General features: G+C 39.4%; 2 protein-coding genes across 2 annotated transcripts in view; both read right to left on the bottom strand.

Moving 5' to 3' along the window:
- The window catches only part of LOC101737037 (TBC1 domain family member 14), a 64,920-nt gene extending 61,576 nt beyond the window's left edge, over positions 1 to 3,344 (bottom strand). The window contains exon 1 of the mRNA XM_038013649.2: positions 121 to 3,344. Coding sequence (XP_037869577.1) covers positions 121 to 551 — 431 coding nt within the window. The 5' untranslated portion in view covers positions 552 to 3,344. The remainder of the gene's footprint in view (positions 1 to 120) is intronic.
- Positions 3,345 to 3,615: 271 nt separating this feature from the next.
- LOC101736905 (uncharacterized) overlaps positions 3,616 to 25,541 on the bottom strand; it is a 55,238-nt gene continuing 33,312 nt past the window's right edge. Inside the window, exons 21-35 of the mRNA XM_012696118.4 lie at positions 23,659 to 23,766; positions 21,991 to 22,122; positions 18,809 to 19,020; positions 18,310 to 18,463; positions 17,219 to 17,393; positions 13,044 to 13,227; positions 10,497 to 10,590; positions 10,347 to 10,408; positions 9,156 to 9,399; positions 8,617 to 8,795; positions 7,635 to 7,919; positions 6,636 to 6,838; positions 6,157 to 6,321; positions 5,318 to 5,493; positions 3,616 to 4,866 (exon numbers count right to left, since the gene is read on the bottom strand). Of these exons, the coding sequence (XP_012551572.3) occupies positions 4,774 to 4,866; positions 5,318 to 5,493; positions 6,157 to 6,321; positions 6,636 to 6,838; positions 7,635 to 7,919; positions 8,617 to 8,795; positions 9,156 to 9,399; positions 10,347 to 10,408; positions 10,497 to 10,590; positions 13,044 to 13,227; positions 17,219 to 17,393; positions 18,310 to 18,463; positions 18,809 to 19,020; positions 21,991 to 22,122; positions 23,659 to 23,766 (2,466 nt within the window). The 3' untranslated portion in view covers positions 3,616 to 4,773. The remainder of the gene's footprint in view (positions 4,867 to 5,317; positions 5,494 to 6,156; positions 6,322 to 6,635; positions 6,839 to 7,634; positions 7,920 to 8,616; positions 8,796 to 9,155; positions 9,400 to 10,346; positions 10,409 to 10,496; positions 10,591 to 13,043; positions 13,228 to 17,218; positions 17,394 to 18,309; positions 18,464 to 18,808; positions 19,021 to 21,990; positions 22,123 to 23,658; positions 23,767 to 25,541) is intronic.

Genomic DNA, 25,541 nt, shown 5'->3' on the forward strand with positions numbered 1-25,541 from the left:
CAAATCTCTCCACACCAAAAAATACATGTACTTCTTTATCAGATAGTTAATTAGAATAAAAAATCTGATTTTTAGGTAAGTAACGTAAAAATGAAAGATGTTGTAAATAAAATTTCCTACCTGCTGAAAAATCCAGAAAGCCCCTTCTTCTTTAGCTTGGCTTGCTCATGGTCGACATTGACGTCAACTGAATCATCTTCTTTCGACGCTGAGGATCCAAGGGAGCACTCCGACAAACTGGACACTGTACTAGAGAATGAACCACCATCCTTTCCTCGATGATGTCCATTTACACTCCCACCCCATTGCAATGTACTTTTTGGGGAATCACTTGTATCGCTTTTCTCACAGGTAGATATCGAGAAATTACCTTCATCACTGAAACTGCTCTTTTTTGATAATTTATCAATGTCGTCAACAGTGTCGAGGTTTTCAATTGGTTTTTTTTTTGAAACGAAATGCAGTTGTTTCGTTATTGGATTGTAAGCGAGCTGCATGTTGTCGAGTGCTTCACTAAGACGCATCCCGACCTTCGGGCCCGGAGTCGACATCGCGACTTCCAGTTACCAAATCTCAGTTCAGAAAATAAATCCATATTTCATGTTTGGAATCGCACACATCTTTGTTGGTTTTAGTTAATATAATGATGGGTTACGAAGATTTACTTGGAGTTAAAATTTATGATAGTAACATAACACTGAATTAATAATTTCATTAAAATTTGTTTATGTTTGTTACGAAATTACCAAAGACAAATACGAACAATGATTTCAATTGACGCAGTGAATTAACGAAGTTTAAAGGGAGGAGAAGTAAAATTATTAAAACATGGTACAAAAGGGTGTCTTATTGATAAACATTTTAAATTTTAAATTCTTGACTAAATTAAAAAAAACTAAAAGAAAGCAACACAAAACACACCCATCACCTTTTACTTTTCACTGTACATTAACTTTGACAAGTTTGATATTTTGACAGTACACATGAGTTCAGGGTTGCCGGCTCTAGTTTTAATAAATCGGAATTTATTTTACCACATTAAATGCTAACTGAAAATATATGTAGGTTTATTAAGTTTATGTATTTTATATGTAGATAAGTATTAGAGTGACCATAATGGTAGTAGTTGATTTAATAATAAGTATACTATTATATAATAGTTGTTATTTTAGTGGTGTGGTAGATATTAAATATTTATATAAATTAACTTTATGTTTAAATGTCCTATTCTATACTTTAATCAATTGAATCCAAATATACTGAATGTACGTGCGAAACATATTTACTTTGTTGCGACTCTGTCGTCACTGGAAAAACTGGAAAATGAAACTAAAACAAATTGGCAACAATAAATCTTGCGTTCGAAAATGTATGTATGTATTGTGGTATCCTTAAAGGGGATTGCCCACTCTCCATAGTGTGCTAGGCCCAAGATGGACATCAAATATTACTATAAAAATGTACTGATTCGAATTCTTAAATGTATTGGATATCTAAAAAATATATTGAAATTGACGCCACTATTATAAAAAATATAATAAAAATAAAAACTCCTTTTGAGGTTAATTTTCTATATAAATAAGTGTCGGATTGTGAGATACTTCAACAACTTTTCTTTTCTTAATGTTTAAGATGTTCCTAATGTATTTTTATCCAATAGGGTATAAAAACACACTTAATTCTTTAAATATCTATATTTTCTTCATCTTCATACACAATTAGTATCATCTAAAAATAGCAAAGGAGAGCATATACACGGTTTTAAATCTCGGTCAGGGTAAAACCACAATTCACACAATGTTTTTTAGTCGTAGTATGAAACGTTATTGATAAAAGTAAAATAAATCGAAGAAAAATCAAAACACATCCATTTTGTACGCAAGCACAACACCACAAGCAGCAAGCGAAGTGTCCATAGATTATACACTTGAAGTGTCAGTCAGTCAGATTAAATTCGGTGTTGTCAGTATAAAGAAAAATAATTACATGAAATTCATATATCGATTATTTTTTTAAATAACCGATAATTGATTTATATCTTAGTCTTTTTTTTACGAGTACACATTATTTTTTATGTTTTTGTTTTAGTTGTACATATTTAAATAACAATACTAGTAAAGTTTTTTTTATTGCTTAGATGGGTGGACGAGCTCACAGCCACCCTGGTGTTGCTAAGTGGTTACTCGAGCCCACATACATCTACAACGTAAATGCGCCACCCACCTTGAGATATAAGTTCTAAGGTCTCAAGAATAGACAAGATAAAGTCCAATGGGTATGTCTTCGATGTTATTTTATGTGCATAAAATCCATTAAAATCGATTGATTAATGATAATACTTAAAATGATTTATTTATATGTTTTATTTATATACTCAAAATATTTACTTCATACGTAAAAGGTTTTGAAGCTGGCAATATTTTTCCCGCAAAAATAAAATTCCTTGTTTTCTCAATAGAGTTACTTTTTTTAAACTACTTATTGTAAACTGTCGTGGCGCTTATTTGCAAGAAAGTAAATGCATATTTATTTATGACAAAATTAATGCACTAAATATTTTTTCTATAATCTATTGTCCGCTTTGGGCCTAAAATGGGCCATCCCCTTTGCCTACTGTAGCTAACTAGTTTATGTATTATCTACGGTTGTAGCATTCGCAGCACCGATAAAATTATAGATAGTCTTAGATAGACGACATTATGATATGTTGGGTTCTTGTAGTATTTATATTAATACTTATAATAGAATCTGTCAGAAAACAATAACTGATACAATTTTATAATTAATTTGCTTTCATCAAACCTTCCGCTCTTCTAGTTTATCGCTCTAATTTTAATTATTTTCATACAATTTCATCTTAGAGTTTTCATTAAACTTTAAAGAAAAAGAAAATAATATTGCTAGACGAGCAAGACAGCCTACTTGGTGTTAAGTGGTCCGGAGCCTGTAGACACCAACCACGTTAAGGCCGCCACCCATGTTGAGACATGAGTCCTAAGTCTAACAGTACAATGGTTGCCCGTCCCTTCAAACGTATTACTGCTTTATGGCAGAAGTAGGCAATAGTGGTACCTACCCGTGCGAGCCACAAGACGCCCTACCACCAGTAATTACACAAACTAAAATTTTTGCGAGTTTGTTTTTTATTACATTGTTATTTCTTCACCGTGGAAGTCAATTGTGAAAATTTGTTAAGTACGTAAATCATAAGAAAAATTGGTACATGCCTGCGGGATTCGAACTGATCCAGACGTATCGCTCGACACGAATACACCGGGAGTCTTATGCATTAGACCATGACGATTTAAAATAACAACAGGTATTATTTAAAAAATAATTTTTTTTTTTTTTTTTTTTTTTTTTTTTATTGCCCTTGTAGGCAGACGAGCATACGGCCCACCTGATGGTGAGTGGTTACCGTCGCCCATGGACTTCAGCAATGCCAGGGGCAGAGCCAAGCCGCTGCCTACTGCTAAATATTTGTAAATATTTTCCAATTATTTTTGAGGACGGTCACAGCGCCGGCACAATATTTGCTATTAGCAGTCCTTGTAACCAGAAATGTACATTCCAACAAAGTCTGTGTATGTAAAAGTACGAATAAATTAAATGTAATATGATGAATCTTAAACATTTAATAGTATTTTTTTAAACAATAGTTAATCAAGGAATGGACTATCTAAGTACATTAGAAAGGATAACCATTTTATACGAAAAAAACTGTAGTAACATTGTTTGATAAAAATCTCAGAAAATAATATGGATTACTCTCCTCTATTAAAAGACAGGAAATAAGCTCAAATTGCCGAATCATTATAAGATCTAAACATTGAATTAACAAAAATAAATAACATAACTGCATTCTTTACATTCCGGCCAAAAAATCCGTTCTATATAATATTAATATAATAACAATGGACGCGACAACCTCAGAAAGAAAACATGCGAGGAATTCGCAACGTTATGAGTGTTATGACAGATGTTTTTTTTTTTAGTTCAGATTAAAGCAAAGACGTGAATCACAGTTCAACTGAACAATGTCATATTAATTAAATTCATTTCAAAATTAAATTTATAACTGAAAACTCAATTTGCAAAATCCAAAAACATCTGTCGGAATTTTTGAAACGATTTTCAACTTCAGTTAATCCGAAATCAGCATGTTAAGATGAATCTTGTCGATGTGTAAACTCTATTTGTAAAATTTTAACAAACCATGAAATTATAGAAGTAGAAAAATGCCCGCGTTTAAACATTAAAAATAATGAATAGAATATTCCGCAAATTGCATGATAAATCTGCGGGTTCTATCGGCTTACTGATTTCTTACCTTGCTTTGCAAAAGCGTAAATTGTTCAAAGAGCAGCCTTTGAACAACTTACAATCCCGTGACTAAAAAGTAGATGAATTTTTTTACATTCAAGTGTAAAAATATTCAATTCAATAACATTAATTGAACGATTATATATAATAATATGATAAAACAGTTTTTACATACAAAATAATTAATTGTTCATTGCAGTTTCAAATAAATGTGTTGTTTGATTTTCAATTTTATTTAATACTCTTAAGTTTTCTAGTAGCAAGCAACAATAGTAGGTATAAAAAGCTGCTCGAATCAGGTAACATTGAAGTAAATATTTTCAGAATTAAAAATAGAGCCTCTTTATGTGTTATGATTATATTTTTGTATAAAAATAATAAGTTATCAAACTTCACTGTATATTCGAATAACATATTAAATTACAATCCACGTGTGAAATAAATATAATCTCAGCTCTTTGGTCCGCTGTCGGAACATTCATGTTCGTTTTTCAATTCCGGAAACAGCTCCACTAAACACAGGTCCAATAAATTATACACCAACTGTAAGTAAATAAAAATTTAGTTAACAAAAAATATCATTTTAATTCGCACCAGATGCGAAACGACAGCGAAACGTCATTCATGTCTGCACCTTTTTATTTTCAGTGTGGCAATCGGCTTGCTGAGGTATCATTGTTGCCAGAGTCAATTATAATTATTATTTTATATATACTACATATCACTTTCTATACATTAGTATATTAAAAGTGGAATAAAGCTAAATGTTGTGTTATCTGAAATAGTTCGCATAAGATGGATTAAAATAGGATTTGAAAAATCCTACTAATATGGTAGGAATTTACAAAGTACTGTGTTGGTTTTTTTATGTTATAAGTTCGTCATTCAAGGCTGAGTGATAGTGACGACCACCTAATATTCCATGGCTGCCCTGCTTTTTAATCCAGAGCGACTTCGCCTCCTGAGTGGAAACTGAACTAAGCTGTTCGTTTACCTGTTTATTCAGCCTCGGGTCCTGTATAATCTCGAAGGCGTTGTTGAGCGCGTCCTTTAGTCCTGGGACCAGCATCGCGGCGCCCCGCGTAACGCCCAGCAACTGTCGCCGAGCCAGATCACGATGCTCGTTCGAGTCTACACGTGGAGTTGAAGATCTCTTACCGAATAATAATTCTGAAAATCGAATAACATCTTGAAGTCTACTTTTTCTATTTTTTATTGCCCTTTTAGGCAGACGAGCGTACGGCTCACATGATGGTGAGTGGTTACCGTCGCACACAACACTAGAAGCGAGAAATCCGATATGCCTATAAGTGCGAGCGAGAGATCCGATATGCCTATAAGTGTGAGCGAGAGGTTTGATAAAAACGATTTATGACTCGGTTCGTACGTTTTTAATGGCCCAAGTATAGTTATTGTCAGCCGCGTTCATTCCCGGTCCTGCGGATCGAATTGTAAACGGTCGACGTCGCCCAAAAAACGTCATTACAGATCCTCCCGATCCACTAATGGTGCTTTTAGGTATCTCAAGCACCGGTTATCGCTCTTGTAGAACCCATCGCTTGCGACGAAGGGCTCGGCGAGTAAATTAACCCACAGACAGTTTCTCGCCGAATTTTTTCAGTGGGTTGCGTTTCCGATCCGATGGTAGATTCTGCGAAGCACTGCTCTTGCTAGAGTTCGTGTTAGCAACAACGTCAGGTTTGAGCCCCGTGAGCTCACCTACTCGCCCGGTGACGCTGATATGGTCTCTCAAGACCGTCAGCTTAGGTAGGAAAGTCGGTCGTGAGCACCGCTATACGTTAGCGAGCGACTCGCGCGCCCCCTGCCGCTCACCTTGTCCCAGCGCGATGAGATGCGCCAGGCGCGGCTGGGTGAGCGTGCGGCGCAGCGCGGCGGCGAGGTGCGCGTCGGCGGCGGCGTCCAGCGGCGCGCGCACGCAGCCCAGCGCCGCCCCCAGCGCGCCCGCCGCCACCCCGCGCGCGCCCCCCGCCCCGCACACTGCACATTCTTACTAGTTAATACGCCTCTAACATAAATAAAAACTCTACAATGAAAGACCCAAAAAAGTAATGAGATTTTATCAGAGAACGGACTATCCCAAAAGACTATTATGTACACCCTGTATAAGGAATAAAAATTGTTTTTTTTTATCGTGCCCTTTTTGTACCTTTGTAGGCAGACGACGAGCACACGATTTATCTGATGGTAAGTAAAGTGGCTCATGGACATATTAGCCTATTGCTAAAAGATAGAAATATCTATGTGGATAAATACAGCTGGTCCTTCCATTAACACAAACAGCGAATGCTCACACAGATACATGAGGCACTGAGTGAGGCCGGCGACGGGGGTCCGGTGGGCGGGCGCTGACGTAACGGGGCCGGACTCCACGTCGAAGTTGTTCCCAAACACGGAGGCCGTGAGGTCGCGCGGGCGCCGCGGCCCGGCGCTCCGCTGCTCCGCCTCCACCTCTTCGCTGACCTCCACCGCCTCCTCCACCTCTCGACCTTGTTTGCTGTAAAGTAAAACAAATTCATAAATCCGCGGCTGTCGCATAGCGTAACACATTCCGGTTTGAAAGATGGGGCGGACATTATACTAAATAACCTTAAGACTTAGAGCTGATATCTCGAGGCGCTGAACAATGTGCACATTCTAACGTCCATGAGTTCCTATAACCACTAACACAAATTCAGCCGTGAAATCGTTCAACCGTCTAAAGAACAAGAAAAAATTTACTTACAGACTCAGCAATGAAGTGTGAATTACGCATCGTAATTTTTTTTGTTTTGTTAAATAGATGTGTGGTGGAGCTCGCGGCCCACCTTGTGTTAAGTGGTTACTGGAGCCCATAGACATCTACAACGTAAATGTTCCACTTTCTAAGGTCTCAAGTATAGTTAAAACGGCTGCCCCACCCTTCAAACGGAAACGCATTGCTACTTCACGGCAGAAATAGGTAGGGCGGTGGTAACTACCCGCGCGGACTCACAAGACGTCCTACCACCAGTAATTACGCAAATTATAATTTTGCGAATTTGATTGTTATTACACGATGTTATTCCTTCAATGTGGAAGTCAATCGTGAGCATTTGGTAAGTACGTATTTCATCAGAAAAATTGCTACCCGCCAGCGAGATTCGAACACCGGTGCATCGCTACATACGAATGCACCGGACGTCTGTTCCTTTAGGCCACGACGACTTCCATTTGATGATTTCCATTTGACTAAATCTCGTAGAACAACCAGCTCACGACTGCTCACGTGGCCGATGGCTACAACATACATTATAGTTGGCAACAGGACTCACAGTGCCCGGTACCGGTCCCTGTCTGAAGACACGAGCAGATTCCTCAGGAAGCTCTCCAGGTGCTGCCCCTTCTCCTTCCTCAGCTTGTGGGTGACGGACTGATAGATGTTCAGCAGGTCTGTGCTGCTTGCGTTGAGGGTCGACGCCTGGACCGCCAGGGAAAAGTCTCCCTCCTCCGTGAGGAACAGCCTGAGCAGCTCGCTCGTCTGCAACAGACTCTTCTGCAGCAGACGCTGAAGGAAATCTTCGTACTTGTACCGTATAGTCTCCAATGGACTGTTGTCTCTGGAATATTAAAAATGTGTCTTCGGTTTTTATATATTTCCTTTTTTTTTCGTACCTAAGCTGAGAGCTTTGAGAGACTATTTCAGCGTAACCTTAACTAGTAGATAAGCTCACGGGACTCAAACTTAACTAAGTTGCTAACACGAACCCTGACAAGAGCAGTGCTTCGCAGAGTCTACCACCGGATCGGAAACGCGATCCACTGAGAAGATCCGCCGAGAAACTCAGTGGGTTGTGTCTGTGGGCTAATTTACTAGCAGTCCTTCGTCGCAAACGACGGGTTCGACGAGAACGGTGACCGGTGCTTGAGGTACCTAAAAGCATTGTTAGTGGATCGGGAGGATCCGAAATAACGTGTTTGGATATTTACTAGCTGACCCGACAGACTTCGTAGAGCCTCAATGTGAGTCCGCGCGGGTAGGTACCACCGCCCTGCCTATTTCTGCGGTGAAGCATTAATGCGTTTCGGTTTGAAGATTGGAGCACCTGTTATAACTATACTTGAGACCTTTAGAACTTATATCTGAAGGTGGGTGACGTATTTACGTCGTAATGTCTATGGGCTCCAGTAACCGCTTAATACCAGGTGGGCTGTGAGCTCGTCCACCCACTTAAGCAATAAAAAAATGTGACATGTGTCCTTTTCGAAATTGCATATTCAATTAGAATGTTAGTGTAGAGTGTAGAGGTCAGGTACCTCCTGGAGGGCAGCGGCAGGTCGTGCAGCAGCGCGTCCCCGTGGAACTCGTGCAGCTTGCTCCGCAGCAGGTGGAAGTCGTGCTCCGTGCGGCGCAGCACGCGGTAGCACAGCGCGCCCTCCAGCCGCTGCACGCCCAGCGTGAACGCGCGCACGCCGCCGCGCCGCGGGGGCGCCTGCTGCCAGACCACACCATTATATTTACTATCCAAACGGATTTGAGTGACGCTTACTCCTCCTCTTTTTTCCTCTCTGTCTCTCTATCTCTATCTATCTATCTCCATCTCTCTATCTCGCTTTCTCTCTCTAACTCTCTAACTCATTGCTTGAGAATACACAAAGTATGTATTTACCTCAGGAACTCTCTACCACAGAATTTTACCGCTGACGACTGTCCCGCTAACCAAGATCCTCGATAACTCGACATGTGTAAAATCCTAATAAGTAAACACTCTACATTTGACAGCCCCAAGTTGTCCTGCTCCTCCGTGAGAAAATGAGACAACGAACGCACGGCAACGTTGACCATCCAGACTCACCTGCACGATCTCGACATTGGTGAGCACGACCTTGTACTTGGTCAGGTCGTTCCCCCGCAGAGACTCCTCGGCCGTGATGCTCTCCAGATACTTGAGGATGTCGATGTTGTCGTCGCCGTTGGCCTCCAGCTCATCCGAGTCGGGGTAGCCGTCCGGCAGCTGCCCGTCGGCGGCGGGTGCCCTGAGGGCGCCGCGCAGTCTGCCGCCCAGCCTTATGGCGGTGTTCAGAAGCTTCTCCTGGGGCCTGAAAAACAATTTCACATTCCTTCGGCGTGAAATGGGACCTCGTGCAATGAACCCGAGCAAACACCACGGTTTGATTTCCGGTCAAAGTTATCGACGAAACAGCAATGCCACAAACGAAAATACATGTAAAGGAAATAGAAGCTATAAGACAAAAAAATATAAGCTTAATTTTTTTTTTCTTTTTTGTTTATTGCTTAGATGGGTGGACGAGCTCACAGCCCACCTGATGTTAAGTGGCTACTGGAGCCCAGGGATATCAACAACGCAAATGCGCCACCCACCTTGGGATATAAGTTCTAAGATCTCAGTATAGTTACAACGGCTGCCCTACCCTTCAAATCGAAACGTATTACTGCTTCACGGCAGAAATAGGTGGGGCGGTGGTACCTACCCGTGCGGACTCACAGAGGTCCTACCACCAGTAATTTATTTATTTCGATAAAATATTTCATTTTAATTATTGAAGTAAATGAAAAGTTTTTTAAAAGAGTTTAGAGTATTTTAATTCGACCAGAATGTGTTCTTGATTTCGACAATTCTTCAAAAACTTGTTACAATTTTATACACAGACATAACTATAATAAGTTTTGTAGATATAATCTAAATGAATCATTCTGGTAGCCCGGTAACCACTTAAGTCCGGCAGATTCACAGGTATGAGCCAAACTAAAATATTGGTGATAATCTGCTTTAAAACTTCACAAGTAAGTCCCACCGTCCGACTTAAAACTGCCGCCAAGCCTTTATGGGTTCCGTTTTGAAGAGTAGGAACGGCGCTGTACAACACATTTGAAACTTCGACCTCATAGCTTGAGGTTGTTGGCCATAATATCTTTGTAATGTACGCAAAATAAATAATACTCATCAGTATGCTTAGTGAAAATGTTTGTTTGTATTCGCTCGTGTAATGATTACATTAGGGACAGTGAATAGAAACGTTCTTACTTCTTGAATATGTGCTTCTGATATCCGGTGGGTATTCGGCTTCCTAATAACAATTTATAAAACTGAAATCAATAAATAAACAATTTTTTAAATGAACTGTTTCAATCGGAAATGACTTTAAGAGCCGATTCGTTCCAAATAATAGTTCACCTGTTCGCTGTGCAGGAATCTCGGCAACATTATCTTTTCGAGTACGGCGTGCGATTGTCTGGCCGCTTGGTACAGGGCGCGGCTTGTTTGCAGTCTGTTGGAGAAAACAATAAACGTTTCTTTAATAACTCCTTCGCTAGTTCACGACCGCCCTTCGATCTTAGTAGATCCAAAACTACCGACCAGTCTAAAAAACTGTACTCTGTCGCAATAAAGGAATCAAAGGAAATAAATAATGCACACGATCTCACGTTAATTAAACAATATTTGATGCGCTACAATGCGCTAAAATCAACTCGAGCCGCTTTAGTTCACTTAGATATCAGAAATGTGGGAGAAACATTCGTAGAAGAACATAAAAACCAATTTACTATGATTCCACTTTAAATGTATATTGTAGTATGTATGTGGTGTGACATGTATGATCTCAATCATTGTTTATACATATACTAGCTGACCCGGCGAACTTTGTTCCGCCTTAATGTCAATAAATAAGCAGATTTTTTTTTTATTGGAAAAAATACAAAAAAAAAAAAATTTCTACATCAATCATTCATAATTATTTCTGTATTTTAGTACATAGGTTGCTCTTCATTTAAGTACCTTGTTTTATACCATTTTTTGTTTTATTATCAGGCGCAAAAACAAACAACGCAGATGGTCTTCCGACCCGTGAACATGCCACGTATAATTGACCATGGGAAAAACATGAATGTTCTAGATTTAAACCACAAACTTTTAAGGATTGGCCTTGTGATTTGTTGATGGTCATGGCAAATGCAAGACGTATCGGAAATTGAAGTCTTTTAAATTCAAACGGCATATCGGTTGAGATCATCGGTATCCTCGGAATGAGAACTTCCTCACCTTTGAATTTTCCTATCATTATCGTAGCGTAAATTACATTGTTCATCAATTTTCTAACCACCAAACGCGTACCATTTGATTGTATTTAATTTTTTAATATGTAATATTGTAATTTGTGCTGATTTGAAACGCTGCTCGATTCAAATCAGCACTTGATAAATATCTTGTTCTGCGTCGCAAATTATCTATTTGTTGACCTCTGTTGTTCGCTCGACGATTCTGCATTGCCAACCGAGCTGTTTCACGGGCTGCTTCACTTTGCTCTCGTGATTGAGAAGCACGAAGTCGAGCCATACTATCGCGGCGCTGTTCACGTGCAATTTCTTGTTCTTCTTCAGTCCTTTCATTTGCAGTATTTCGTATTCTTCTTGCATCACGGCTTTGTCGGGAAAGATTCGATCGTCTTGGTCGCGGCATTATTAATTAAACTTCACTTCACCTAAAAACTTAAATTTTCAACCATACCGAGTTTTATAGTTCACTTCACTGTTTATACGAATGGGCAATTGGGCAATAAAGTGAATTATTTATTTAATAGAAATAGTTTTATTATTGATTTCTTACAAATATCAAATTGTCATCCATACGTCATTACATAGCTGTCATTATACGTCAATTTTGTTATTCCAAGTCTGATTCTTTTTTGTTATACCACGTTTTATAGTGACTTTTTTTTATATATAACGGGATAAAAAGTATCCTATGTCCTTCTCCTGGCTCTAAACTACCTCCCTGCCAATTTTCAGCTAAATCGGTTCAGCCGTTCTTGAGTTATAAGTGAAGTAACTAACACGACTTTCTTTTATATATATAGATATTGTGTTTTTTTGTCCTACCTATGCTGATAGCTTCGAGAGGCTATTTCAGCTTCGTCTTGACGTGTAGGTGAGCTCACGGGATTCTAACCGGGAGTGTTGCTAACACTGACCCTAGCAAGAGCCGTGCTTGGCAGAATCTACCACCGGATCGGAAACGCGACCCACTGAGAAGATCCGGTGAAAAACTCAGTGGGTTGTGTCTATGGGTTAATTCGCTCGTCGAGCCCTTCGTCGCAGCGACAGGTTTGACGAGGGCGGTGACCGGTGCTTGTGGTATCTAAGAGCATCGTTGATGGATCGAGAGGATCTGTAATGACGTGCTTAGGGCGACGTCGATCGTTTACCATTCGGTCTACAGGATCGGATATAATTGGGCTTGTGACAACTTTTTTATTTTATTGCTTAGATGGGTGACCGAGCTCACAGTCCACCTGGTGTTAAGTGGTTACTGCCTATAGACATCTACAACGTAAATGCCGCCACCCACCTTGAAATATGAGTTCTAAGGTCTTAGCATAGTCACAACGGCTACCCCACCCTTCAAACCGAAACGCATTACTGCCTCACAGCATTTATAGGTCTATACCCTACCCTAATTTTGAGGATTAGATTTTTATTACACGATGTTTTTCCTTCACCGTGGAAGGCAATCTTGAGCATTTGTTAAGTACGTATTTCATTAGAAAAATTGGTACCTGCCTGCGGGATTCGATCACGTCTCATCCTTTAGGCCACGACGACTTCAGGTAAGCCGGCAAATGAGCTGAACCTTCCTAGTATCAAATGAGTGATATGAGGTCAAATTCTCATTTGTAATGCGCAGACAGCTGGACGTATCGCTGCAGCAGTAGGAGCCGCTCACCTCCTGATGCTGTCCCGGCTCTGCAGCAGCTCGAACAGCTCCGTGGCCAGCGCGGGGTGCAGCGGCACTCTGTGGGCGGAGCGTTGCGACAGGTACACGGAGTAGATGTCGCAGGCCTCGCCGTGCAATGAAGCCTTCTCGCTTTCAGACAAATCCGGATTTAAGATCTTCATTTGAAATGATTCTGTGAAAAATGTTTATAATTCCTCTAATAACATAACAACAACAAAACTATGTATACTACATTGATTTGTCCTATAAAAGATGCCACTCCGTCAACTCGATACCATAAGCCGCTTAGGTTAGCTATCGGTTTCACAGGGGTGGATATTACGCACGGAATCCCCGCCTTATACGAATCACCTCCCCATCTCTTAATCCTAAAGGCGTTTCGGTAAATGCAGCAATAATTCTGTGCTTAATCAAAAACATATACGACACGAGGACTTTTTGGCGGGAACGCGAGGAGTGAAGTTGTGTGATTTGTTTTATTTTGTCTATTTAGTGTTTCTTCAGGTTTAAATTTTAGGGGAGTAAGGGGAGAACGGAGCATAACATCTTTTCCGGCCCAACTGTCATCCTCACCTGCTCGCGCTAGTGGTTCTTTCAGAATAGCTAGCGGCGGCGGCCCAAAGGTCGCCGCGGTGCTCCCTGCCAGACAACGGACGAGGCAATGGCGACCGAGCAATGGCGGTATAACCATACGTACCTAACCGGGAAACCGATTAGATGAGGCTTCAGCAACCTAGGAGCCCAAATAGCCCCTAAAAAGCCTGGTGCAGAAGGCAAGGGGAAACCACTGCACTATTTTCCCAAGAAAACCACATGAATAGATTACTTAATGAGAGTGTTATGTCATGCAATCCGACTGACCCCCGGCGCCATAGTGATCCCGGGTCACATGGTGGGAAGTATGCTACCGGCCACTGTACTGTAGACCACCAGGTAGGCAGTGGAAACTATGCAACTGGTGATGGTACTGGTAAAAGTAAAACCCAACTGAGAAAATATTTGCGTATAGGAACTTGGAATGTGAGAGGAATGTTGAAACCGGGTAAGCAGGAAGTCATCGAGAGGGAGATGTTAAGGTGCAAAATCGACATATTGGGGCTAAGTGAAGTTCATAGAAGAGGCAGCGGTCATATAAAAACTGCTAACGGGAACATCTTGTACTTTTCGGGATCGGAAAATCATAGTGGTAATGGAGTTGCTATACTTTTACCACAGAAACTTGAAAGCAGCGTGTTAGGATACAAAACACCAAGTGATCGTATTATTGCTGTTAAACTTGATGCGCGCCCCGTACCTATCAACATTGTCCAGGTGTATGCACCAACCTCCCAATCTGAAGAAATTATATCTGACCAATTCTATTTTGAATTGGATGACTTGTTGCGTACTATTCCATCTAAGGAGGTGACTGTTGTGTACGGCGATTGGAACGCGAAGGTTGGTACCACTAGAGGTGATGTATTACTCGGAGCAACAGTCGGAAACTTTGGACTTGGTGTGAGGAATGACAGAGGTGAAAAATTTCTTCAATTCTGCGTGGAAAATCAGCTGGTCATCATGAACACCTGGTTTGAACACCACCCGAGAAGGTTATATACTTGGATATCGCCATGTGGACATCGGAACCAGATTGATTATATTACCATCAAGTCTAGGTGGCGATCTTCCGTATTGAATACTAAAACACTTCCTGGTGCCGACTGCGGAAGTGACCACCAGTTGGTGGTGGCAGACTTCAGACTTCGTTTAAAAGTCATCAAGCCAAAATTTCCTATCAATATAGAACTGAATAAGCCAGCGCTGGACCATTTTCATAAAACTGTAGACATGAATATACGATCAATGCTTTGGGATCCATGTGGTTCAAGTGAAGCTAACTGGAACAATCTGAAAAAGGTTGTACTGGATACGGCTAAACGAAGCAGAGATCTACACAAAGCAGTTCCTAAACATGAAGAATGGATTAGCAAGGAGTCATGGATGTTGATAGAGAAAAGGAAAAGACTAAAAGAACAAGGCATTGTAAACAATAGTCAAAGGGAGCGCTACAATCAATTGCATGCAGAGATTCAAAGGTCTACTCGGAGAGACAGAGATGAGCACATCAATAATATGTGTGAAGAAATTGAGGGACATGCTGATAAAGTGCAGACTAAGGACCTTTTCCTGAAAGTGAAGCAGCTAACGGGTGTCTTCAAGCCGAAGAAATGGATTATCGAAGATAGTAGAGGTAACACCTTGACAGAAATGGAACATGTTTTGGAGAGGTGGAGAAACTACTGTTATGACCTATATCGCGATGAAGATAATTTATGCACCGCCAAAATATGGGATGACCACCTGGAAGAGCCTCCTATACTACTTTCTGAGGTTGAATATGCAATACAAAAACTTAAGCATAAGGTGGTTGGTCCGGATGGCGTGTCGGCAGCGATGCTTCAAAGTCTCGGTTCAGAAGGGATAAACATTATCCATCAGATATGTACCAAGATCTGGAAAACAGGCCAATGGCCCAGTGATTGGACAAAATCTGCAATAGTACCACTTCATAAGAAGGGCTCCACAGCGAAGTGTGAGAACTACCGAACTCTGTCGCTCATGTCCCACGCGAGTAAAATACTCCTTCGCATAATAAACAGCAGACTATCAGCTTTCATAGACCACCAGATACCGAGAGAACAGACTGGTTTTGTAGCTGGAAAAGGAACTCGCGAGCAAATTTTGAACGTCCGAGTGCTCATTGAGAAATTTCGCGAGTTTAACAAGCCTCTGGTGCTATGCTTTATAGATTATGCGAAGGCGTTTGACTGTGTTCGGTGGAGTAGCATGTTTGATGTGTTAATTGATATGGGCGTTCCTTCTCATCTCACACTATTGATACGGAATCTGTACCTTGATGGTTCTTGCTTCGTGAAACTGGATAATCGAGGATCTAAACCCTTCCATACAGAACGTGGAGTACGTCAGGGCTGCATTCTGTCACCCAAATTATTTAATATCTACGGCGAATACATAATGAGAAGAGCACTTGAGGGCTGGAATGGCGGTATTTCCGTGGGCGGTGAAACACTCACGAACCTGAGATACGCTGACGACACTACCATGCTTGCATCAGATGAGGAGGAAATGGCAATTCTGCTGAACCGTGTGGAAGAAGAAAGTGCTAAACTCGGTCTTAAAATCAACCACTCCAAGACCAAAATAATGATAATAGATAGAGCGCAACTTCTTCCACGTTCTGATGCACTCAGTGGCTACGAGAAAGTAGCAGAATTCATATATCTTGGGTCGCAAATAACATCCGAGGGTGGCTGCATGGGGGAGATACGCCGAAGATCCGGAATGGCTAAAAGTGCGATGGCCAATCTCAGGAAGATATGGAAAAATCGTAGCATCCGATGTATAACCAAAGTGCGCTTGGTGCGGGCACTGATCTTTCCCATATTCCTCTACGGGGCGGAGACATGGTGCATAAAAAGCCGGGATATCAAAAAGATCGATGCCTTTGAAATGTGGGTGTGGCGGAGGATGCTGCGAATACCGTGGACTGCCATGCGAACAAACGAGTCCATTCTAAGGCAGCTAGACATCCGAAAAAGGCTCTCTTCCATCTGCCGGGAACGTGTTATGAGCTTCTTCGGACACATCATGCGGTCTCCCAGACATGAATTAGAGAAGCTCATAATTACGGGTCGAATAGAAGGCAAGCGCGCCGTGGGCAGAACACCAGCCAGATGGTCAGATCTGGCAAGAGAAGCACTCGGTGGTAGTCTGTACCATGCAGTCCATGCCGCCCATGATCGGGTGCATTGGAAGTACATCGCATGTGGTCGCGATCCTCAGTAGTGAGGGAACGATATAGAAGACAGGTTTAAATGTGTAATAACGGTGATTTATTAACTATTTAGTATCTGTGAAAGTGAGCAAAGAAAGAAACAAAGCCGCTGGACGTAACTTCTCGGAATCCTCCAAAAAGTCCACTGAAAAAATCTCAGTAAATGACCACCATTTTACTGAGATTGTATTTCACCCCATATCATCTCATTTCATTTCACTCCATATTATCGTTTTTCATTAAAGTAAGAATATAAATTAAAATAAGACATGACTTAACGGTCTTAGTTACCAGGTCATAAAATCGGTTAAAAAAATATACGACTCACTGATGTCCTTGTAGAACTGCAGCAGATGTATGTGACTCGTGTTCTTCATGTACTGCATGAAAGCATAGAAATATTCCTGATCGTTTATGACGAAGTCCAAGTCTATCTTTAACAGTTTACAGCGCTGCGCGTACAACGACTCGGTCTGCCTCACGAAGGTCTCTAGGAATTCTACCTGGAATACACGAACTGCAATCACTCCGCGGATCCTCGGTCTGCTGCTTTTAAAGTCTGTCATAGAAAAACATCGACTTGTTTCGGCGAATTACCATTTTTTTGCTGCCTATGCTGATAGCCTTGAGAGGCTATTTTAGTTTCTACTTGACGTGTAGGTGAGCTCACGGGGATCAAACCGGGAGTGTTGCTAACACTGGCCCTAGCAAGATTCGTGCTTCGCAGAATCTACTACCGGATCGGAAACGCGACCCACTGGGAAGATCCGGCGAGAAACTCAGTGTGCTGTGTCTGTGGGTTAGTTTACTCGTCGAATTCGTCGCTTGAACGATGGCCAGTGTTTGAGGTACCTAAAAGTACCGTTAGTGGATCGGGAGGATCCGTAATAACGTGTTTAGGGCGACGTCGACTGTTTACGATTCGGTCTACAGGATCTGGTATGACGAAATCCTAAGCTTCACACAACTATAACACAGAAATGTTCACCATGTTATTGCCGAAGGCGAGCAGGCAAATTTCCCAATCGATTTTAACTGATTCCCGGAGTCTATACATATAAACTATGAAACTAATGAATTGTGTACATCTAGACGGACCCAAATCTCATCTACCCTTGAATGGCGTCTTACCCTCCCAGATCTGATTACATAAATGAATAATCGGGTATATATAGGAGACGATCACTTGACCAAAACTATGATTCCTTGTGCTGTGGGAACCAGAGACTGATATATTAAACATCCAGGAATCAAACCTGTCGTCACACGAACGTTTGCCCGATTTGGCCATCGAAGACCCTCGGCCTACCAATCAGAGACGTTAACCACTGCGCAACACATTTTGCTCATGCAGGCTCATAGAGACTACACTAAATTGGCTTTAATTAAAACCAAACAGACTCAGCATAGCCGACTTACCTTATAATTAGGCGAGGCTGGTAACTGTGCCATCCTTTCATTGCCAGTGGCCAATATTATCAAAGTGTTTAGTATATACGGATCAGCGAGCACGTCGGTCAATGACAATAACACCCAACCGGCGAATATTTCTCTGACGAGTACACGAAACACGCTGAAACGTCATAACATTCGTTTTGTAGAAAATTACAGGGAATTGAATAACAAGAGTGTTCTTCGAATAAAAAGTGAATGTTAATAAAACAACTATTAATTATTTATTTTTATTGCATAGATGGGTGGACAAGCTCACAGCCCACCTAGTGATAAGTGGTTACCGGAGCCCATGGATATCACAAAACTAAAACTAATTAAAAACTGAAATCTTAGAACTCACAGCTCAAGGTAGGTGGCGGTATTTACATTGTAAATGTCTATAGACTCCGGTAACCACTCAACATCGGGTGGGCTCGTCTACCTACTTGAGCACAAAAAAAAATTAAAATTAAAAAAAACTCACGAATTTTGTATATCATCGTTCTTAAGTAGGTACGGCATGATCGCGTTCGTGATGCACCTCAGATACTTGAGCTCCGCGTTTCTGTTCGCAGCCGCGGGGTGGAGGGCCAGCTTCGAGGGCAACGGCGCCGCGGCCGGCCGGTCCGAGCACAGCGTGTAATGACGCAACGCGCACGGCAGGAGACGCTCCGTTATAAACCGAGAATAGTTTACCTGAAAGAATCACGTCACACTGAACCCCGTGAGTGCGCCTACACTGCTTTAGTGGTGGTAGGACCTCTTGTGAGTCTTTTTTTTCCCCTACCTATGCTGATAGTCTTAAGAGTCTATATCGGCTTTGCCCTAACGTGTATATGAGCTCACGGGGCTCAAACCGGAGTGTTGCTAACACTGGCCCTAGCAAGAGCAGTGGTTCGCATCTTTACTGGTACTTTACTGGTTTTAGGACCTCTTTTGAGTCCGCACGGGTAGGCACCACCGCCCTGCCTATTTCTGCCGTGAAGCAGTAATGCGTTTCGGATTGAAGGGTGGGGCAGCCGTTGAAGGTGGGTGGCGCATTTACGTTGTATATGTCTATGGGCTCCAGTTACCACTTAACACCAGGTGGGCTGTGAACTCGTCCACACATCTAAGCAATAAAAAAAACCCTCGGTAGACTAGAGCTCCAGGAGGTTACTAGCATAGGTAGGTAAAAAATACTCTTCTTCCTATTCCTCTTTGGAGGCGCCGGAGTCCCAAATAACAAGGTCCGTTGTCCCCCTCAACCGGGTATTCGTAAATGGATTCCACAGCGTTAAAAAAAAAGGTTGGCAAAAAAATAAAAGAAACAACGATATCAAATGGGTCAAGGTGCTACCGCGTCTCCGTCGTTATCGTGGCCTAAAGGATTAAGCGTTCCGTGTAAGTATTCGTAGTAGGCGATGCCAAAAATTCCAGTGTTCAAAACCAGCACACCGATATTAGTTTTTCTTAGGAATTACAAACCTAAACTAAGAAGTACATGAACCTTTTCCACTGTGCCAGCACAGTATATCTTTATAAAAATTAAATTTGAGTTATTCCTGGTAAACCACCAAAAATAAGAAAAAACACATAACCCATCTGTGCAACTACTACGAACAGAAAACGTAACCTTCAAATAGTATGTTACTATTTTTTGCTTAGGTGTGTGGAAGAGCTCACGGCCCACTTGGTGTTAAGTGGTTACCGGACATCCACAATGTAAATGCCGCCTCGTAAATATTTCGAAATGTAAACATTCCAAGCACAATCTTTTATATAAAACTTTTAAAATGACACAAAAAATACATTTTAAACGCACGCTTTGATCTTGTACTATTTCTCACAAATCATCTCATATAAAGGGGAACAATAGATTCACAATGATCGTGACCATGGGTTAACAGCTCGACAATCTTAATGTGAGTATAGTAATCGGCAAACTTCTTGAGCAAATGACCTTGACTGCGCAGAACCGAATTTTAGGTCACTTTGGTGGTGAGGGTGAGGCGCGACGGCAGGGGAAATCGTATCGAGCGCGTTATTGGTAGATCAGTCGAACCTTGCGTCCCGCACCGCGCCCTCATTCCGCTTGCTCCCAAAAGTACGCTTGCGTACAGTGGAAAGTCTATCGTTATTAATCGTTAAGTTATTTGTTATAATTGCTTGTGGACTTTGTTGCCATTGCTATTTGTTGAGTGTTTGTTGATTTTTTATAAAACATACACTATGCCGTGACAAACTGGTGTAGTACTTAAAAGAAAGGGTAGAAAATTTGTGTACGACCTATATTGCTTCATTATAAAACAGGGGAAGAATGATATGGAAAAATTAAAACAGACTTCGGAAGCAACAAAAACATCCGTGAGTACTGTTAGGTGCATTATTAACGAAGCTAAAGGCTCTGGCTTGCTCGCCGTGTTTCGGACTCCGGGTAAGAAAAGATCAGGGAAGAAGAAAGTTACCGGAATGGATAGTTTCGTTCAATCTGTAATAAAAAGATGTAATCATAATAGCTACATAACAAGCAGCGAAACTCCGTACCGTAGAAAGGCTTCGAAGAATTTAAAGAAGATATAAATTTTAATGGCTCGGAATGAAGCTTACGACGAATTATGAAAGAGCTAGGCTTCAGATGGAAAAAAAGAACAGAAAATAATCGGAAGCTGGTAAATGAAAAAAGTAACATTCGATTACTACGAATCGAATATCTTCAAAAAATAATTAATTATAGACAAAAAAGAAGACCGAATCGACCGAGTTGTAAACTACGCCGATGAGCCCTATGTCGACTCATCGCGATGATAGCGACTCGGGTGATGAAAACAGTGATGATGATGATGGTCAAGATTATGATAACGAAAAAAAAATTACAAATACCAGCTTCGCTTTAACTGAACCAAGACCTGGCAACAGCTCTAGTTTTGACTTAATAGAAGGAATATCTATTTTACCCCAAGATTAAATTATTACAATTATTAACCTATATGTTTTGTTGATGTTCTAATAAACATATAAATAAATACATATGTTGATTTTAATAATTTAATAGCATTATGACGCAGAGTAAGTAAGGTTTTTGCACGTGAGTGTACCATGCGCAAACTTACCCCCACTACGTCAACAAATACTCAAGAAGTTTGCCGGTTATTATACGAATTATTTACGGCTGTTAAAATAAAAGTGAATGTAATTAGACAATCACGCCGCGACGGGCCACTACAAAATGGAATATTATTAACATTTCAATAAAATAATATTAAAAATCAGTATTATATAAGATTGTTTATTATATTATAATATATAAAATTATTATTATTCCTTTTTAATTGCAATTGACATGCACTTATCTCTATTTAAAAAAAAAAACGTAGGAAATTTCAAGTCAAACTAAATGCATTTTATTTACATTTGGAAATATTAGTGATATATATTTATACAATTATTATTTATAACGATACGATAACGTTTTAGCCAATTCTACGAATCAAAACGTGTGCACACAATGGAAGTCATACACACGATTCTGAGCAATGATTGGATGTTTGTTGAAGTTTTTTAAAATTCAATATTATTTACACACAAAATAAATCGACCAAGCCCACTGATAAGTCCTATTTCTGTGGTTTTCATATCGTTCAATAATTTAAAAAAATATAATGTGAGTTACAATTTTTCAATTACCTTAATAGCTCGTTGTAAGAGGCAGGCGGAAGCATATCTTAATTGATACTTTAGTTCATCCACGAAGAATGGCTGCAGTGTGATCTTGCTATACCATGAATTGACGAATTGGTCCAATATTGTGTTGTAAAACTAAAAATAAGCCAAAGAACATTCAACAGACATCCTCAGCCATATCATGGATATAGGTTTGGTTATAATTATTATAAACGATAAACTTCAATCTGATGAAACAGAAAATAAGCATCAATCTGTTAAATTTATCAATGAACCAACATTCTCTTCACCTATACTAAATGTGCTAAATTGAGTACCTCTACTCAATATACCTACATACTCATACTCTTTTTTTAAAAATAGGATACGTTTATCAATTTTAAGTGCTAAGAGTAAGCAATTCCAGTCAGATCAATTTTGGAAACAACCTAATAGACTAGTCAATCTCACTATAAGAGCCATGATTGTAACTTTATATGTATTATAAATGTATATCGACTATACCATAGCTTATTGACTACAATATATTTTAAAATATTGTTTAAATAGGAGAACTAAATAAGCCAACAAAGAGCATGAAAGAGATTTTTGCAATAACAATAAACATTCAAAAGCCCTTAACTAGATATTTTGTAATGTATGCTGAAAATACAAATTACCATAAGACTTGATATTTCTATTTCTTTGCAATGCAATGCTTTCTTGAAGCTGCTCATGTTCTACCTACCAAGCATTGATTGTACTGTGACAGAAACCTTTCCTTGAACACCAACAGTACCATGTTGCTTCACAATCAAATGAATAATTTAGAAATATATAGAAGACATACATTTATTTATAAAGATTGAAGACATTGAACCATAGCAAGAACAAGCCCTTGTCTTATCTAATGTATATGCTTTATTTATGCTGTCAGCTTCATTAGTTGTTTTTAAAGCAATTTTACTACACACTTAGAAATACAAATAGTTAATTGGGTCATTATATAGATAGAGGTTGCTGAGTTCAATGTTCAGACTCTTTTGTTCCTCAGATTTTTTATATATTTTGCTACTCTACATGAGTTTTCCTTTTTTTTTAAACTTAATTAAGATAATATATCTGACAAATTATTTTACAGAACAAACTCATATTCATTTAATCATATCTCAAATACCTGACTCATCCATACTATTTACTCATTGTATGGTTATTGATATTCAAAATTCTAAAATCAATTTCTCTCAAATAGAGACTACATTCCTAAATTATGTTAACAAGTGTGTGTGTGTTATGGTAAACACTTTGCAAATTACTATTTCTAACTATGACACGCTTTGAATTATTTTCCCTTGCAATTAGAGTAAGTAAGGTATAACAGAAAAAGAAATATCACTCAATATTCTTACACAAAAAGTGTTTGCAGACATGCTGCTGTTATGCAGCATAAGTTCTAAGCAATATTTTGTTATACACAGAGAGACCACCCAATGTCCAATAAACATTCAAAGTCAAGTGTTTGTAAGGAAGATATAGGTTACACTCTACTTTTTGATACCATTCTGCAGGAAGTATGAACAAAATGCTGGCACATAACAGATAATGCTTAGTGCGGTAATGGGCTACAATTGTACCTTTAAATTTGTTAAACAAGTGTTACCAATGCAAATTATACAGAAACTACAAACTTACATCTTCAATGGCTTGATCAAGCTGTTTATGTATCTGCAGCCCGACCCAGGGCTCAGTAGTAATGCTGTCATCATGTCTGTTACATTTCTTTGATCCACATGTAACACAACCCTTTTGAAATTTCAAGCAAATTTTAAAATTTCAGTCAAATACAATACAAATTTTCTCTTTTAAAATCTTAAAACAAAGATCTGAATATTTGTTCTAATTTAAAAAGTTAAAAAGATGCATTAAATTTAATTAATGCTATTGAGTACCAACATGTCTTTGCAACTACTATGTCGTAATGATTATCTTATTTGTGCTTACTTTTACACAATACTGTTCAATTTACCATTTCAGAACTGTTGGCATTAATCTCTAACATTTCAAAAATGTGGAATTTAAATAATGTTATTAAAAATTTAACAAATTAACCTCGATCATTGGATTTGAGGCATTAATTACATCCATTATGTAAAAATATTAAAATAAAGTAGTTCATGGAAGATAAAATTCAAAACTGGATTTCTAACATACAGATCTGAATATTGTGTACTTCGTTTTTTGTTAAACTTGTAATTAATTCAACTTTTTTCTTCCGCCTTGTGTAAAACATATTAAATACTTTGACAAAAGCACACAGTAACAGTCAACTACAGCATATAAATGTATTCATATAAATAAACAAACAAAGTAAACATTGCAAGTACCTTGACTTCTTCGATCTCTACTACTTCCGGTGTTTCTCTAAAGAAATGGCACTGTAATTTACACAAATAATTGTGCAGAACATTCGAATTAAGTCCATAATAACAAGCCACACATCCCAACACATAACTAAACGCAAAAGTTACGAAGTGAAATCTGTAAACAAAAAACTGGGTTAAAAACTATTCGAATGTGATAGTTCACTTACAAAATGGGTATTACGTTATATAGACCTGTAATAATAAATAACAGCAAAAGAGGCACTAGTAATTCCGAAGCAAATAATATAATTTTGATTAACAAAATTTTCTACAAACTTATTTTGACATCTTTCAGTCATGGTTCGCGAAATACAAGTCGTCTCGTCACTGACGTTTATTTAGATTGACGGCCTTGACGTTTGTCACGTTAAAGATTTAAATGGGGATGCCTGACTAATTCCGAAAAATAAAAAAATAGTTCCAAATCCGATTACATTTCAAAATATAATATAATTTATCTTGATGGTTTTATTAAATGTCCTACATGGTGGTGAATAAAAATAAGGACTTAATTTTTTACCTAAAAAACTTAAAAAAGGTCAGTCTGTAATAAAAAATAAATGACCGAAGTCTGAATACCCAAGGGTTTCAGTAACAAATGAACATGATCTTAATGAAGTCATCACATAACACTAGGTATGTACCAGGTATGTACCAGTGTACCTGCTTACTACTAAACAGAAAAATATTTTATTATTGAAACCGTTAAAATATTTGTTAGCAGTGGACAGCGGCTTGACTGTGCTGCTAATTTTACTAATGTCCACGATAGATAGTGACCACTTGCCAACACTTGGACCCCGCTGTCAGGTGGCTCATTGCTTAAAAAGCCAATAAAAATAATTGTGCGTTTTCCAAAACTAAAATGTTTTACACACAATATTATTAAACAGGTTCTTCGCACAATTTTGGCATTTAATGAAGAAGCACTAAGAAATGCTGTTAGTTGGGAAGGGCGGGTCAGTCGTTATATTACAGAGACTTACAATTGACGTTTCGAGATGAGTGGGGCCATTTATGTTGTTGGTGTCTATGGGCTGCGGTAACTACTTAACACCAGACGTGAGGTATACCTTTAGGCAAAAAATTGACATTTACCCGAACACAAGCAGTGCTTTCTACCACCGAGATGAAACTGTACAACCCTCAGAA

The sequence above is a fragment of the Bombyx mori genome, chromosome 11 (assembly GCF_030269925.1).
Source record: "Bombyx mori chromosome 11, ASM3026992v2".
In the NCBI taxonomy this organism is placed as follows: Eukaryota; Metazoa; Arthropoda; class Insecta; order Lepidoptera; family Bombycidae; genus Bombyx; species Bombyx mori.